The sequence below is a fragment of the Antechinus flavipes genome, chromosome 2 (genome assembly GCF_016432865.1).
Source record: "Antechinus flavipes isolate AdamAnt ecotype Samford, QLD, Australia chromosome 2, AdamAnt_v2, whole genome shotgun sequence".
NCBI classification, from domain to species: Eukaryota; Metazoa; Chordata; class Mammalia; order Dasyuromorphia; family Dasyuridae; genus Antechinus; species Antechinus flavipes.
In genome coordinates, this window is record NC_067399.1 from 547,933,181 (window position 1) to 547,951,928 (window position 18,748).

Sequence of the window (18,748 nt, forward strand, 5' to 3'; positions counted from 1 at the left end):
AGTTAAACATAAAGTCTTAATTGCCAAACCTAAAAGCCTTTTCTCAATCTCTTTTTTTCTTGACCTCTAAGTAGCATCTGACATAACTATCATCTCATCCTGGCTACTCTCTCCTCTCCAGGTTGTCATGATGCCATTCTCTCTTAGTTCTGTTCTGTTAGTGTCTGTTAGCATCTGATCACTCCCTAAATTTTATATCATTTCCATAACTATGAGTTACCTCAAAGTTCTGTCCTGGGCCCTCTTGTTCTCCCTCTCTACTCCCTGTCCACCTGGAAATTTCATCAGTATTCCTTTGTGCAAATGGCTCCCTGATATATATATCTAGAGCTAGTCTTTCCAGTTGTATTCCATCTTAAAATGCCTGTTGGACATTTTGAATTATAGTCATCTTAATCTCATCATGCCCAAAACAATTCTATCTTTCCCCCAAACCTACTCCTTCTTTACTTCTGTTGAAGACATTTCTATCCTTTTTTGTCACCTACATTCTCAAAATTGTATTCCCTCCAACACCTTACTCCATTGGATATGGACTGACATATCCAATCAATGGCTTATCCACATATCATGCATCAAATGGTGATCCTTACGGCAGTTCTATTTCTTTCCCTCCTCCATAAATTCCAGTAGTTACCTCTTACATATAGAATCAAATATAAAGTTTCTATATTTGGCATTTAAAGATCTTTACAACCTGGCCACATTCTTCCTTTCCTGTATTAGCCATTACTTCACTCCTTGCACAAACTGTCTAGCTTATTTTTCCTCACTCACTTATGACTCTTACCTTTGTATTTTTGCTGTCTTCCATACCTGGAATGTGCTCTCTCCTTCCCTCTTTGGAATCCTTGTTTTGTCTTTAACTTTATATTAAGGCTTTCCTGATCCCCTCAGCTGTTAGATGATATAATTCAACTTTGCATTTATTCACACTAGAAGTTGTGTATCTGTTTGCCTTTCTTTCTCTCCCCTTCTCCCCTCTGTCCCTTCCCATTGCCCTCTCTCACATTTAGTTTGACTTGCCCTCAGTAATACCACAAAGCTACACAATCCTTCATTGGACCATCCAGAGTATGATGAGACATAGTCTCTCCCACCTTACCAAGGCAAGGTTGCCTTCAATCTCTTTATATGTGTTTTTTAATACCTGTATACAAGATATATAGCTAGCTGGAGCTTAATCCTGCACTAAGACTTTGGGGGTGCTCTGTCCCTCTCGTGTTGTCTCCTCAGTAACAAAGTAAATTCCTTGAAGGTTTGACTCTGAATGGTGCCTGGCGTATAGTAGGTGCTTAATAAGTACATACTTTTGAATGTGCTATAATTGCCATGGCAATGCCCACTTGGTGGGTCCCCTAATACCCACCTCTCTCTAGTAAAAGTAATACTTGTATTGTATATGTATGTGTATAAATATATATACATATATATTTATATATATAGTATATATGTGTGTACATGCATTTGGTTTTATTCTTGATATTCCTGAAAGGGCCCCATCCTATATAAGATGAGATAATTTGTCAAGATTATGCAAACCTAGGTTATTTGTTGAATGTATATGTATGTATATACAGATATGTATGTTTATATATGTGTTTGTGTGTGTGTTGTGTGTATATAGTACATGCATGTATATTTATGTATCATGTGTGTGTGTTTATATATAGTATATGTAGTGGGTGCATGTGTATATATAGTATATGTATAAATATATACAATGTATGTATATATTATTCAGTATGTATAGTATGTGTATGTAGTATATACAGCATATTTGTGCATATATATATATAATACAAAATTTGTTTAAAATGTATGTGTGTGTATAAAATCCTTTTAATAAGATACAAACCTGTCTAAAATCAAACAAAACAAACAAAAACCCCCAAAGAGACTGAGAATAAATATACACCCCAAATTAGAGTATGAAATAATAGATAGGCCTAAAATTAAGCTGATTCTCTCCATGAATAGTATTTTGGGTGCATGTGGGACCACATGTAGCCAGGAGATACCTCCCATTCCTACTGTACCCTTTCCCCAGGGGGACACAAACACACAAGGGCATCCAAAGATGACTTGTGTCTCACTCTAATCTGGCTTGTCCAATTAGGGATTGTTTAGCTTTGTGGTTACTCAGTGCAAATCAAACTAAAGTTGAGAGAGAGAGAAACAGAGAGACAAAAAGAGAGAAAAAGAGAGACAGACACAGGGAAAGAGACACTACTTATAGTGTGAATGCTAAATTGAATTATGTCAGCATATAAGCTCTAAATTTTTATAAAACTTAGGAGTTGTGAAGAATCTTCTAATCTCTTTATCTTAAAGATGAAAATGAAGTATAATAATGTGGGGATCTGAGATTTAGGATGCATACCCAGGTTTCTTGACACCAAAGCTAGCACTCCAACATTTATATTGCTTGGCAAACAGTAGAGGTTAATAAATCTTTATTGATTGATAACATATCCATAAGGTAAAGTACTATACTAGCTTCTAGGGATACAATGATAAAAATGACATAATGTCTTCATGGTACTTGCATTTTAATTTTGGAGGAAATGAAACATACATTACATATCTATCTGGAAATTTGAAAAGGAAACAGACACAAGCAAGTGGGATGTTTGTGTATGAGTAAAAGGAAGGGAGGTGGGTCAGTTAGCTCTGGAGTTGAAGACAGATTCTTGAAATATGAGAAGGAAGTCTACTATGGGATAGCAAATACACAAAGGTGAAAAACAAAACTTTTTTAGTTGAGTTTAGCTGTAATGCTGAGTTGCAAGAAGTAATAAAAAATGAATACGGAAAGGTAGGTTGGAAAAATTTTTGAAGAGTTTTAAAAGGTAGGCTCAGGAATTTGCATTTTGTTTTGGAAATAATAGGGAGTCACTGAAATTGGGGGGGCAGAGGAGTGAAGTAGCCAAAAAGTTATTTTGACAGTTATATGGAGAATAGATTGGAGAGAATGGAGAAGCAGGGATATCAATTACGAGACTCAAATAAGAGACCAGCAAGAATTGAAGATGGAGTAAACTGGGATGGGGATTATGTGAATAGACAGAAGAGAGGTTATAGAGGTAGACTGAACAATTGTATGAAAATGGGCATTTCCATTTTACATTTTCTTGGCTTGGTCTCATTGAAAATTTGTGGATCCTTGACTCCAAGTAATATTTTGATGTTTTCTCCTATTTTTAAAATTGAAAATATGAAAATGCAAATGATTAGAGCAAGTCTAGCTAATTTCATGTCAACATTTTCACAGCTATGTAGCAATTTGTACTCAGACAGCATCAAATCTAGACCTTTATCCTTGAAGTATTCCACAATAATGCAACCCATTATTGTACAAAAAATAACAACTCACTTTTATATTAATATATGTATTAGTCTTCCTAACCATCCTATGAAATAAGTGCTATTATTTTAATTTCCACTTTACAGGTGATGAAATTGAGACTGAGAGATTAAATTTCTTCTTCAGGGTCACATGACTATCAAATGTCAGAAATGGGATTCCACTCAGGTCTTTCTGACTTTAGGTCTGGTAATATGACATATGGGAGTCCGTGTCCTTGTTGAAGATCATGACTACTCTGCTGGAGAAGAGTCATCTTTTAATGACAGATGTTGGAGGAGATATGGGAAAATTGGGACGCTCATGCATTATTGATGGAATTGTGAATACATCCAGCCATTGTGGAGAGCAATCTGGAATTATGCCCAAAAAGTTATCAAACTGTGCATACCCTTTGGTCCAGCAGTGTTACTACTGGGCTTATATCCCAAAGAGATCTTAAAGGAGGGAAAGGGACCTGTATGTGCCAAAATGTTTGTGGCAACCCTCTTTGTAGTGGCAAGAAACTGGAAATTGAGTGGATGCCCATCAATTGGAGAATGGCTGAATAAATTATGGTATATGAATGTTATGGAATATTATTTTTCTGTAAGAAATGATCAGCAGGATAATTTCAGAGAGGCCTAGAGAGACTTACATGAACTGATGCTAAGTGAAATGAGTAGGACCAGGAGATCACTGTACACAACAACAACAAAATTATGCTATGATCAATTCTGATAGACATGACTCTTTCCAACAATGAGATGATGGAGGCCAGTTCCAATAATCTTGTGATGAAGAGAGCTATCTATACCCAAAGAGGGGACTGAGGGAACTGAGTGTGGACCACAACATAGCATTCTCACTCTTTTTGTTTCTTGCATTTTGTTTTCTTACTCATTTTCTTTCCTTTTTGATCTGATTTTTCTTATGCAGCAAGGAAATTGCATAAATATATTTACATATGTTGGATTTAACATATATAACATATAGTGGATTGCTTGCCATCTAGAGGAGGGCATGGGGGAAGGAGGGGAAAATTTGGAACACAAGGCTACACAGGAGTCAAAGTTAAAAATTATCCATCCATATGTTTTGAAAATAAAAAGCTTTAATAAAAAAATAGAAAAAAAAAATAAAGAGAAGTGTCATCTATGCCCCAGTGGACCACAGCTTAGAATACCCATTGTAAATTTTTATTCATTATTGTTGTTTTTTTAACTGGGCTTTTGATTTCACTGATACAGGGAAGTCTCAGCAACTTCCTCTCTCTAATTCAGACTGCAATTTGTAGAGAACTACTAGGGACCCAGAGAAATTAGGGCTTAATCAGGCCACACAGTTTGTAGGTGTCAAAAACTGAACTTCAAATCAGGTCTTCCTGATACACCACCAGCTCTCCCTTCTTCCCTATACCACAAACAGATAAATTGGTTTGGGGGAGGGAAAGAAGAGGGAACATTAATGCAACGATACATATTACAAAAGAATTCATTACATAATTATTTTCAAGAGGGGAATATATGAATGGGAACATAGAGAAACTTAAAGCTAAAAGATTAGGAATCACTACCAATGGAAAATAATTTTAAAGTGAACATAAGAATACCTCCACAAATATGCTATTAATCATTATAAATGTGATTATTCAATATATTTAAAAATACAACTTTTTTAGAAAAATTGATGCTACAGGATGGAAGACGTATTCATAAACAAAAGACAGCATAAAATTTATATTACACCATTATCCTCCAAAAGTTGGCTTATTACCAGTAGTAATAACAATAATATATATTATATTTTAAAATGTAATAAGTGATTCACATATATCACCCAATTGATCCCCACAACAACCCTGTGAGGTAGGAGCTATTATTTCCCTCTATTTCAGAAGAGGAAACTGAAATAGACTAAGTTGAATGATTTGTCCAGTAAGAAAGTTAATAAGTGCTTAAGGAAGGATTTGAACTCAATATATCTTTAATTTCATCTGAAACTTCAGAAAACAAAATTTCTCTGAATGGACTTTAAAAAATAAATATATGTACATATTGTCTCCACAGGAGAAAGGCAATTCAGTAAGCACTGAGTACATCCCAATCACTCTCAAAAATAAGTTACAACTTAAAAGACCTCACTAGACAATTTGGATCTCAAAATTTCATGCTCTGACTAAGAAAAACAGCAAAGCTTCCCCAAGAGACAGGTTATAAACTCTTCTTTCTCCTTTATTCTATTCATATGTGGCTATGTAAACACATTAGAAAAGTTCCACCTCAATCCCCTCAAAATGAGCTTTCTCCTTTTTACTTCTTCCCAAGTGCCTCAACATCTAGACTGGCGGGAAAGAGCCAGCCACAATTCAAGTGTTCCAAATAGCAACATAAAGGCCAAAGTTTAATTTAAGGGGAATTTCCCCAACCAGGTTTTACCTTTGTTTCCTTCATCATTTCTCCTAGGAGATTAAGGAGTGCTTAAGTGACAAAGTCACAAAGAAACAAGATAGAGAAAAGTCCTTTCCATCTACCCCATCTTGGATTTAGATCTAATTTTCTCTTCCCCTTTCTGAGAATCCCCGAAGCTGGAGCTTAGGAAGGAATGATTTCTTAAAGGAGACTGTCCCTACAAAGAGTGTAAGTTACACCTTTTTAAATGACTAATAATTGCATTGTATTTTATGCTTTAAAAAAAAAAAAAGGCTCACAACACTTCTCTGAGGTAGGCAGTGCTAACAGGATTATTATCCCCATTTCACAGCTCAAGTATGTGGGGCTCAGAGATGTCATTTATGCACACAGAACTATTACATGTTAGAGCCAAGGCTTGAATCTGGACTGTTGCATTCCAACAATCTAATGCTCTTTTCACAACACCAAATGAACAAAACCCATAACTCACTTGGACTGCTATTCAAATTCTAGGTTCCTGTCCAGTAGTGAGTCAGGTACCCCAAGAAATATCTTTTCTATGAGAATATCATGTCCTGGAGACAAGTTGGATGAGAACAGTAATTTAAGTGGAGGTCTCCCTGTCTCCCTCTCTTACACTTTGCTCCTCAGCTCCCCCCCCCACTTCTTTACCATATCACCCACTCTCATAAAGAAGGACATAATATAAGCAGCAAACCTGTGAGAGCAGAAATCACCTCTTAGTTCTAGTCCTGCTTACCACCGATTCTAAACGCTGATCCGAAAGAAGAAATCTCTCATCTTTGGGGGTGCCACAAAAGTTCAGGATTAAATTTCTCTACAGCCATGTCACACTGTGCTAAGGGATTCCTTACATGCTTGAGTTCCTTGAGAGGCCCAATAGGTGGCCACATTTTCTCCCTCAGAGATCCTTCCCATAAATGGCTTTGTACCGCAGATATTCTTCCAGGCACTGGAGTGCATTGTCATCTACCTTCGGGTCAAACTTATTGGCCAGCAGATGGTGACTTTGGAGCATAAAGTGCAAGTCTCCAGCCCCATACACACAAACACCTCGCTGATAGATTCCAGTGCAGAGGGGATAGGGATGTCCCTGGCTGATATCACCATCGATGCCTTGCCACTTCACAAACCGGGCAATGGCATTCAGGTCAGAGGTATGGTACTTCTCATGGTAGGAAACAGAGCCAGGCATCCAGGGCATCCTATGCAGAGTGGCCCAGAGATGTTCATCAGGGCTATAGGTGTCCTTCACCCATTCTATGAACTTTTGAGCATCTGGGCTTTTAAAGAGGTGTTGAACAAAGTCTCGGGAAGCCACAATATAGGCATTCCCTGTGAACATAGGCAAGCCATGGGGCGGGGGCTTCTTTTCTGTTTCAGTCTTGTATATCTCATTCTTGACCTCATAGTGATATTTCCAGCGTCTTATTTTGAAGGGAGTGGGTATTTCTGATTCCATATTATTCTTCCCGTTCAACAGCTTGAGAGACTTCACCATCTCGGCATTGGTCTTTATGGGGAAATCAGTCCCACAGGTATTCAAAAGGTATTTCCAGGGCACAGAACTCTGGAGCAATTCCTCCATGCAGTTCAGATCCGCTTGTACTCTGGACCAGGATGCATACACCACTTGGACCAGATTTTTGGCCACAAAGACATTTGAAAAACATGAACTAATGGCTCTGACTGCCTCCTGGAAGGCTTCTGGAGACTTCTTATCCACGTGGATGCAGTAGATGTTCTGTGGGGCATACAGAGCTCTCAGGAGCCTCTCAAAGTTTTCAATCTTTTCATGAATCACCATGGAATATGCAATGGGGAAGTCAGCCTCCTCCTTGCTCAAGGGGGATTGAATGAACCTCTGACTGGTCCTGAAGTGAGCACAGTCACGCGTCAAGTTGAGATAATGAGTTTCATTCAGAGGCTGCCTTCTAAACTTGGTCTCCAACTTGGACAAGGCTGCCTGGGCCAAAGCATCAGGGTTCCCTCTGGTGATCAGAGAGCAGTTGATGGAGTTCTTGGGTGGCAATTTCAGGGATTGATAAAGTTTATCCTTGCAGGTTTTCTTCCAGAGGTCCAGAGACTCCATCCCCAAGTCACTGAAGTCACATTCCCAGTTGTCAGACAGTTTCAAAATAGCTGTGAGCAAGAGCATAAGACATCCAAAAGCCCACAGATACTGTTTTTGGCAGAAAAATAATTTCTTAACAATCATTATGGAAAACTGAAGTCTGTGGGCAGAAAACTAAGTTCTAAGAAGATAGAAATATATTTCAAAGCACAAATGATGATCAGACTCTCAGTACATCAAATCTTATTCCAAACCAGCCACAGAGATATTTTTCTTCTTTAGTTTCTTCTTGTTGGCAGATACTCTCATAGCCTCCAACATCCCTTAGGTTGTTGATCTAAGGGAAATTTAGTATAGGCTGGGCACTCCAGCTGTCACTAAGCATTTATGCTAGCTAGAGCAAGAGTCTGGCATCATACCTGGAACTACTACAGGAGAAAGAAGGTGAATAAATGCCACACTTGTGTATCCATAAAGGTAATTAGCAAGAGGAAATCCCCACCCCTCATTCTTCACTCTTCTCTCCCTCCTCCCTCTAATAATGCAACGTTCTATCTTATCTATAATCTAGAAATTCTGGTAAATCAATGGACAAAGTCCAGGAAAATGTATCCTTTTGTTCCTATGTCCAGTTTTAGAAATCGAAAAGCTCATTTAAATATTTTAAATATCCTTAAAAAGTTGGAATAAAAATATTTTTTCTGGCAAACACAATTGTCTCCAGTTTTTTCTTCAATCACCTGGGTAATGTGATATAGTCATAAGTTCAGGCACTCATATTAAAAAAAATTATATGTATATATATATATATATATAATCACAACCTTTTTGAGTTGTGGGTTGAGCTGAGGGTCAGAGACACCCTCACCATCAAGAAGCCAGGTCCAGTTTTAGTATTGTCACACCCATGAGGATCCATTTCTTTTGCAGCCACCTCTCCCCCATTCCCACCAGATATTTAGAAAAAAAGGGGCATGTGGTTAGCTATTTTGTTCTACTTAAAATTTTATCTCTCGTTTTACAGAAGGTGTTGAAGTCACAGTAAAATTTTATTAGCATCCCCTCTAAAGAAAATCTGTTTGCGAAAGGAAATTTGGGTTCAAGTGAGGCAAATCCAAACCCTATGCTCAGTAACCTAGAGCCAGAAAGCATTGAAACCTGGCAGACTCCTCCGATAAAGCCTTTCAGAAGTAAGCACTCAAAACAAGAATTCCCTTTCTTTTCAGCCCCGACCCGCTCCTAAGCTACCTCCAGGAGTTTCTCAAAATTTGCTATTTTAGCTCCTCCTTCTAGAATCAACTCTCCTTCTCCGTTCGTCTCCCTCTTACCTCCGTTCAACTTTATCTGAGAATTCCTACCCTTTTATCTTTTTACTTCGTACCTTGGTGTCTTCTAAGCATCCATCTCTCGGGAGTGAAAAGGTCCTCCGGATTCTCCATTGATCCTTAACCCGATAACTACTCCCCTTCTCCCTTCCCCTTTCTCTTTCCTCCCCCTCCCCGTTCCCTTCTCGCTTCCCCTCCCCCTCTCCTTCCCCCCAACCCTACAGCGCTCAGTCACTGGGAAAGCTTACGAAATCACCATGTATCTTCTAGATAGCTTAGTCACCGGCACCTGGGAGGAGCTATTCTGATCTGGTCACATAATTTTCCAAAAAATAGTAGACAGTCTGGTTGTTTGTCAAAATAATGTCTAATTACCTAAAACACCTGAATGAAATTTCTTTCGGTCAACCATAGGTGATCGGAAAAATAATCAAATTGTTTGGCTCTGAATTTAAAACTCCGAAAAAAGGAGAAACATTTACACATGGACAGGAAAAAGGGATTATCTGAAACCATGAATCTCTATTACATAGTTGTTGTGGTTTTTTAGATACAGAACAAATTCAACATGTTCTTTCCAAGGCTGCTTTGCGTTTCCTCTAGAATTTTCTTTTCTTCTGTAAATTTGGAAAAAAATGCTTCAATGACTTTTTTTTTTTGAAGGGGGGACGTGAACAGTCCTATCTCTATGTGCTACAATATCCCCAATCTTTCCCTTATCAAAAAAAAAAAAAAAAAAAAAGGAACACACTAATTCTTGTAGCAAATAAAATTTAGCAAAATAAATCATGCTCAAAAATGTATGTTTCCTTCTTCACCTTGAATCAATGACCTCTCTACCATTAACATTTTTCAACATTTATTCTGTACTTTTCCTGGGCATCTTATTTGTCACATAATTTCCTTGGTGAGAACATAATATAACAATGATTTTGTTATACAAAACACACACTTTTAATTTACATACACACACTTTTAATCTTTAATTTTTTTAAGATTGCATTTTTTAAAAAATGATACCTTAAATTTTTTTTTCAAAACACCTTCTTACCAATATCCAAGAGTAATGAAAATTAGGTCAAGGAAAAAAGAACAAACCACTCTATTTCCGATGAATTCTATTTTGGTGAGACGTCATTTTACCGAGTGTTTGATATCGGGACTTTGTTTTCTTAAAAGGTAAAAATTCCACAAGTCACAGATTGTCTACGAAATTCTCTCCAAAGCTTATCCCCATGGCCCCTGGCAAGGGACAAAGGTAGTAGGTAAAAGTATTACAGAGTTCTTTGCAGTTCCTGGTACGGAGGAGGAAACGGGCTCTGGGAGGTCTAGGAGATGTGCTCTCTCTGGAGGAAAATGATTGGACATGTGAGGAGGAAAAACACTAGTGAACTCAACAAAGGTGCTTAGATTTTTAAAAAAAAGTTATGAAAGCTGGTTCAGACTTCCTGGCTTGAATTCTCCACTATGTGTTCCAATTAAAGAAACAACAACACCAACAACAACAGGAAAACCTCTCCGACTGGTTTTAAAAGACTCTTTAGGAAATGACTGACAACAGATCTCTCCCAGGCTGGACCCCTTATTCTGTCCCTTTTAGGTCAGAGGCAAAAAGAAAAAAAAAAATTACTCTCCATTGTCTCTAGTTTGTTTGCAGAACATTTTCTTTATGCAAATAAAGACAACTTATCAATTAACCATAATGACAATCATTAATTACTGCTTTAGTATGTACAAAAGGGTAGGTCAACTCATTCCATGCATTAAGTCACAAGACTGACTGCTAATCAATTATATAACGTCAAAAGACAAAAACAAGCAAACAAAAAACCTCCTTAAGAAGCTTACATTCAGACTCCTGACTCCCAAATGCCTGGCTCCTCTTCTCTTACCTCCTTATCCCCAGAAAAAAAGAAACTTGCATTCTACTAGGAATAATGACATATACATAGGTGAGTTCTTAATATTCCACAAACATTAAATATTCCATAAACTTATTCCATAATCCACTACATTTAACTTGCATTTCCATAGTTTTCCATCATAGTAATCAAAGTAGGCAGGCACTTGAAATATTATCCCCAATTTAACCACTTAGAAAACTGAAGCACAGAGAAGCTAAAGAAGGCACACAGTTTGTAAAGTGTTGGATTAAAGGTCAGAAGTTCTGAGCCCCATTGTGTTACTTAATATCTGCCAGATCTTGGGCAAATCCAACCACTGTCTGGGATTCCTCCTCTAAGCCCCATTTTAGAGCCTTCCTCAGGAGGTGATCTCTAATTGCTCCTATATGAATCTTTTACATTTAAGTAATTTCCCCTACTGTACTCTGAGAGCCTTCTTAACAATAGTTAATATTTTCACAGCACAGGTTGGTTTTGTGCTGGGGGGTTTTGTTATCTGATTCTTCATGATTCTTCAAGGGGTTTTCTAGGCAGAGATACTGGAGTGTTTTGCCATTTCCTTCTCCCTCTCATTTTACAGATGAGGAAACTGAGGCAAACAGAGTTAAATAACTTGCCCAGGAGTACACAGCTAAAAGTATCTAAGACTAGATTTGAACTCAGGCCTTGTCTCCAGACCCAGGCAACCACCTAGCAAACCACTAAGTGCTTTACATTTATGATGATGATGATGATGATGATGATGTCATTTGATCCTCACAACAGCCCACGAAGGTAGGTGCTATTTTATTATCCTCATTTTACAGATGTGGAAACTGAAGCAAACAGAGTTAAGTGATTGCCTAAGTTCACACACAGCATCTGAGGCAGCATTGGAACCCAAATGCTCCAGCTCTAGAGTGTGTGTGCTCTTTCTATGCTCTTTCTACCCCACAGAGTTGCCTCAGTCACTTAGCTGTTTCTCTAATGGCACTCACTCCCCCAAGTAATTTTCCTTTAACTGAAAATTACAACTTGTAGAAGATTATGTCATGCTGCTTGTTTTCTTTTTCATTGTTATTTTTCCAGTTCAGCTCCTGGAAGCTTCTGTATATGTTCAACGCTAGGCTATCCTGACTCTAGTAGGTGATGATTAGAGTTCAGGTATAAAGGAATGGAAAATTGCAAGGTTGACCAAAGAGGAATCCAGCAAATTTTAGTTGTTCTGCAGATTCCCCTTCCCATTTAGTCCTGGACCCTATCACAAAGTTGCCCAACTTGAAACTCTGGAACCATGTGAGACTATGAAAAGATAGACCAATTCTCACCTTCCCCCCCAACCCCCCGTTACTATCCTTGTTTAGCTGGTCAACAATACTCTTTCTCATTTTTCTTTCTTCCTAATTTTTTATGCTATATGATGGGCATTCCTGATCTTTTGGTGTCACTTTCACTAAACTTATAACCTCTATCCAATATGAATGGAAATAAATTCCAGAGTTTTCATGAAAAAAAAATAAGAAGAAAATTAATGATATTAATCCATTCAAAAATATTTATTTTATTTTTTTAAATATTTTATTTTATTTTAAAAACATTTAATTTTTCTCCCTCCTGTGCTTTTCCTCAACCACTACTGAAAAAGAAGATATAAATTGTCATATTTAAATGAAGAAAATTTCCCCCCTTCTCCCTAAATTTGATATAATCTCTCAGGGTTCAGTTTAAATCCTCCCTTCTTCAAAAAGCTTTCTTGCCAGTTCCTAAGCGGTGAACATTCAGATGAGTAAGAAAAGGACTAGAATTTCTACTAGATTTCTTTTGAGAAAAGCTGTTCTTTGCTAAACAGTGTCATGTGCAGGTCCCTCTTTAGTACTACTTACATTGTATCTCTCTTTCCTGACTCTTGTCTTGCTCTCTGTATTATTGATACTAACACAGCATTCTATTTATTATCTAAGTGGTGCAGCAGACACAATGTCTAGGTCTGGAGTCAGGAAGACTTCAAATCCTGGCTCATATACTTATTAGCTGTTTGACACCAGGCAAGCCCATTGATTCTGCCTTAGTTTCCTCTTTTTGTCAAATAAGCTGGAGAAGGAAATTGATGGGGTACAGCTTTTGGGGGAAACATAGCAGTGACCAATAACAATTGGTCCGTTAAAGATTCTAAAGTTTTTCTGGCCTTAGGAAAGTCCTACAAACATTGTTCGTTGTCAGAGAGATAATCTGATGGTCAGTGATAACCAAGTTCCTGAGACAATAGTGAATAGATCACCCCTCAAAATTAGCTCTGGTCTCTCTAACTTTGTCCTATAAATTTATCTTCTTTCTCTGGGTTCTTTGCTAAATCCTTTTGGAAGTCAGCCTACTTCAATTGGTATTGCAATTACAATACACTTTGCTCCTTGACTTGGAGATGTATTCAACCTAACAAATTTTTTTGAGACATCTTACAACACTGGTCTGTGACAACCGTTTGGGGTCTCCTTTTGAACCTCAACATTTGGTGATCCTGAATAGAGAGTCTGGCCTCCTCTAGCTGCAGCCGCTCCTTGTCAAGGTAAGCACCCATTTTTTTCTTTCTCGATCCTGGGACACCTCAACCAACTGGGAGAAGGCTTGTCTGGGTCATCTTGAGTTTCAGGCTCAGCATATTTTCTTTGACTGGGGATACCCAGGCTTGCAATTTTAAGCAAACTTTTGCTACCTTTCTACCTTCTCTGGGATGCCAGAGGAGACTACTATAGGATGACTTTTGCAAAGAAATTTTATGGCTTTTTGTCATTTTTATCTATATCTGCATCTCTGTGCAGAATATCTTTTATGTTTGTTTTGTGAGCTAGATTTTGTTACCTGGAAAGATTTAGAATGCAGCCAAGCAACAAAAAACCTTCTATGTTATAGTTTGAATGCTAGGAAAGATTTCTTAACATCCTTGAATCCTACCTTAAAAGGAGAAGAAGTTCTGTGGACCCCAGCTCTGGCCAAGCTAGGAACTACAGAAATAAAATTAGCTAATTAAAATTATAGAATTTCTAAAATAACATCTTAGCAGATTCTCAAGGTTTTGAGACCAATGATTAAGGAGTCTGGCAATTAGTCATTTTAAGATTACAAGAAAAAATTTCCTAAGCCACTGGGGATAATTCCAGGAATTTACCTCATTCTGAAAGAAGAGTGAAAAAGAAAAATTAGGTAAATAGAAACTTTTTGCTAACCCTTCCTTGACTCCTATCTTGTCCAGAGTTCCCCTCCTTCTGCTCACTCTACTTTGCATTAATTTGTGTAAGTCTTTCCAGGCTTTTCTGAAATGAACCTGCTTCTCATTTCTTATAGCACAATAGAATTCATTACAATCATATACTACAATTTGTTCAAACATTCCCCAACTGATGGGCTTCTCTTCAGTTTCTAATTCTTTGCCACTACAGAAAGAGTTGCTCTAAATATTTTTATACAAATAGGTCCTTTTCCCTAATGCAAAACGTTTATGGACTTCTACCAACAAGGCTCTCTACATACTGAACTTAAGTAGCCTTTGCAAGATCTGACTTAGCAGGACAGTCCTGTTGCACCTGAAGCTGTCCTTATCTCACAGGAAACAGCCTTCTATTGAAGAGTAAAAAATTGTTTGCTTCAGGAGACCAAGGAGAGTTTTGGCATGCTATTTTTGATCCAAAATTTTTAATTATCAGATTTTTTTTGTTGTTAAATTTAGTCAAGGGGAAGAGATTATGTAGAATATGTCAGTTCTTTCCAGACTTCCAACTGGGACTTGGCATGGAACATTCCTGTCTTGGTGACTCAGTCTTGGCAGGGGTTGGATCAAACAGTTGACAATAAATTGGTCCATGAAGATGGGGCTAAGAACCTGTTGATCATGTGCCTAATCTTTGATTGTGACCATAATTGTAGCAAATCTGTAGGAGACAAGGATCCTAAGCTAAAAGGAATCATTGATGACTTCTTGTTCTGAGGGATTGATCATCTTTTGAAAGGGTTGACTGTTCCTGAGCTAGAGAGTCCTCTGTGCTACAAAGACTTTAAAAGCATGTTTGGACTGTCAAGGTAGAGGAGCTATCTCTCTATCATCTATCTAATAATGCTATTAGCAGCATTCCAGAAGCCTTACAGCAGGTATGCAGCCACAGTTCTGGTCACAAATGAGGATGGATTCAGTGCACAAACAGAACATGGACAAGTATGAAAGAGAACTTTTTAAAAATGGGCTTATCTAGCTGTCCATCTTTCCAGTCTAGTGCTATTTGTAAAAATAAAGAATGGTGAAATTGAATAATCGCTAGAGAGATCTGACTCATCAGAGATTATTATTTTTGTATTGGTTATCTGACCTCACCTGATAAACCTTTTAGCTAGTGGTGATATTATGAGTGAGGACACTAGTAGAGCTGATATTTAACTCCTTACATTTTCATAGTGCAAGCCATCACTATTGTGAATGAAGGAGCATAAGGGAAGACATGGGGCATTTGGTAATTTAAATGTACTGATCTGGGCCCCAACAATGTATATTATTTTTTATATAATTTTTACTTACTTTCAAATTATATCCAAAGATAATTTTCAACATTCATCATTACAAAACCTTGTGTTCTAAAATTTTCTCTTTCCCTCCCTCTCACCCCCTCCTCCAGTCAACAAGTGATCCAATATATATTAAACATGTGCAATTCTTTTACACACATTTCCACAATTATCATGCTGTACATGAAAAATCAGATCAAAAAGAAAAAAAAATGAGGCAGGAAGAAAGCAAGGAAACAACAATTTTACAAAAGGTGAAAATATTATGCTGGAATCCACATTCAGTCCCCAAAGTTCTCTTTCTGGATGCAGATGCTCTCTCCCTCACAAATCTATTTATGGGTACTATTTTGAATAAGAAGAATCTGAAAGTGAATTTTGGAGCTTTCGTGGTGGGCCATTCCTGACCCATTCCCCAACTGATGGGCCTCCACTTAATTTCCACCTTCTTGCCACTACAAAAAGGGCTGCCACAAACATTTTTGCACATGGGTGCTTTTTCCTTTTATTATCTCTTTGGGATAGATCCAGTAGTGAGACTGGTGAATCAAAGGGTATGTACAGTTTGATAACCTTTTGAGCATAGTTCCAATTCATTCTCCAGAAGGGCTGAATCATTTCACAACTCTACCAACAACAATACATTAATGTCCCAGTTTTCCTACATCCTTTCCAATATTTATCACTATCTTTTCCTGTCATCTTAGTCAATCTAAGAGATGTGAAGTGGTACCTCAGAGTTGTCTGAATGTGCATTTCTCTAATCAATTGTACTTTAGAGCATTTTTTCATATTTCTAAAATGGCTTTAATTTCTTCATCTGAAAATTGTCTGTTTATAATCTTTGATTATTTATCAATTGGGGAATGAGTTATATTCTTATAAATTTGAGTCAGTTCTCCATATATTGTAGAAAGGAGGCCTTTATCAGAAATACTGGTTATAAAATTTTTTTCCCAGCTTTTTGCTTCCCTTCTTTGTTGCATTGGTTTTGTTTGTATAAAATAGTTTTAATTTAATGTATTCAGAATTATCTTTTTTACATTTCATAATGCTCTCCAGTTTTTCTTTGGCTATAAATTCCTCCCTTCTCCACAGATCTGACAGGTAGGCTGTCTCTTGCTCTACTAATTTGCTTTATATTTAAATCATTAACCCAACCAGAGAATAGTCTTGCTGACTATTTTTGAAACATTCATAATCAGGAAGAGTCAGGAAGACAAGAGTAGTCTTAACTTCTGAATATCTTTTTACTAAATGAATTAAGTCCCCAGACTCTGAGCACTGCACTAGATATTTACTATTCACTAAAATTACCTCTCTAGGGGACAGTCTAACCCAGATATGAAAAGGGGAAAAAAATGAAAGATGGCTTTCTAGACATAGTATGGCCTAATAAATAACAAAATATACATGTTAGTTTGCTTATTTTTTCATTTATTAGTTTATTTACTTGTTTGTTTATGCATTTATTTATTATCTTTCAAGGATTCACAAATTTGTTATTTTGAGATCTACTGGACTAAGGAGTAATTGTCAACTTGGATGACATCCTCGTCTAATCTTGGGACATATAGCACAATAAAAAAAAAAAAAAACTGCTAGATTTTGAGTCATAAGGGTTGCCTTCATGTCTATTTCTTTTCTGTGCAATCTTGAACAAATTGCTTCATTTTTTCTGGATTTAGCTATTTTGTCCATAAATGAAAGGGATTGACTAGCTGATCCCTGAAGTTCCTTTGAACATAGTGTTTAGTACCTAGTAGCTACTTAATGAATTCTTTTTGTTCAGTTGTTTCAGTGGCATCTGATTCTTTGTGACCCCATTTAGGGTTTTCTTGGCTAACATACTGGAGTGATTTGCTATTTACTAGAGTGATTTACCCTTTCCTTCAACTCATTTTACAGATGAAAAACTGAGGCAAACAAGGTGAAGTGATCTGCCCAAGATCACATAGCTAGTAAGTGTCTGACGTTGGATTTGAACTCAGAAAAATGAATTTTCCAGATTCCAGACCTAGGGCTCTGTGAATTGTGGCACCATTTAGCTGCTCCTGGCAATGAATACTTGTTGATTGATAAATCTGAGATTATGTCCCAACAGAGCACACAGTTAACCAGTCCAAGCTAACTTAACCAGCACCAACCAGCTCATTACTAAATTGGTGAACTCTCAACTTAAGATTCTAGAGAATCCCAAAAGGAAGAAAAGAAGGAAAAAAACATTGATAAAATACACAGAAGAGAGCAAAAGGAAGTTCAGAAGGTGATGTCAGGGAAGTGTTGGAATTAACACATTAATTTTGAAATATACTTTAAAAAATCATAGACATTATACATGATCATCCATGGCTATGAAATGACATATGTTATTATGCCTAATTTTTTGATCTATATATTTGGATCAAGTACCCTATAGGACAATTGACAGGCTTATTGAAACCTCTACTGATTCTCTTTCCTTGGATGGTGATAACACTGAATTCTAATACCGACTTTTCCTTGTTCTAGAAATAAAATGTCATCTGATTGACAGTTCACACAAAGATGCTCCCTCTTTCTTGTTGGACTGCCTACCACTCCTGAGTCAGTCTCATTTTGAAGAAAATTTTTTGGCTCTGTGGTCTTTCTTCCCATGTCAACTGTAATTTGTGTTATACTTCCGGACTAAACTATTCATGGATTTCCGTAATGATTCACATGAGTTGAGATACGCAATGCAGAAACTATATCTTAAACAAATATCTATTGCAATACACATGCTGCCACTAAGATCACCATCTGGGAAATCCTATTCTTGATACCTGAGCTGATGGATTATCTGGAAGCATTAATTTTATTCACTGAATCGAATTTGCAGGTAGTATACATTCTGTTCCCAAAAATGAAGGGTAAATTAATGGAGGTGAGCCTTGCAGACCCAGCTTGACTTTCATGGATATCCAGTTATACCAGTGGATTTATGCAATGCCTCTGTGGCTTTTCAGAAATTGGCTAACTTTATATTTCAAGACATGCTAGACTGAAGATGATGATTTATCATGATATTGTCATCTATTCCTGGGATCCTGGATAGCATATTGAATTAATTCTTCACTAACTTTCTGAATCAACAATGACTATTTGCCATGTTAGAG

At 37.2% G+C, this 18,748-nt stretch overlaps 2 protein-coding genes across 3 annotated transcripts in view; one reads left to right on the plus strand and one right to left on the minus strand.

The window, feature by feature from the left end:
- The window catches only part of GTF2A2 (general transcription factor IIA subunit 2), an 82,961-nt gene that overhangs the window by 52,886 nt on the left and 11,327 nt on the right, over window positions 1-18,748 (plus strand). The gene's annotated exons all lie outside the window — the stretch shown is intronic.
- GCNT3 (glucosaminyl (N-acetyl) transferase 3, mucin type) lies at window positions 2,439-8,654 on the minus strand. Its single transcript, XM_051980941.1, has one exon. It carries the CDS (start codon window positions 7,997-7,999, stop codon window positions 6,683-6,685), a length of 1,317 nt encoding a protein of 438 aa, XP_051836901.1. The 5' UTR covers window positions 8,000-8,654; the 3' UTR covers window positions 2,439-6,682.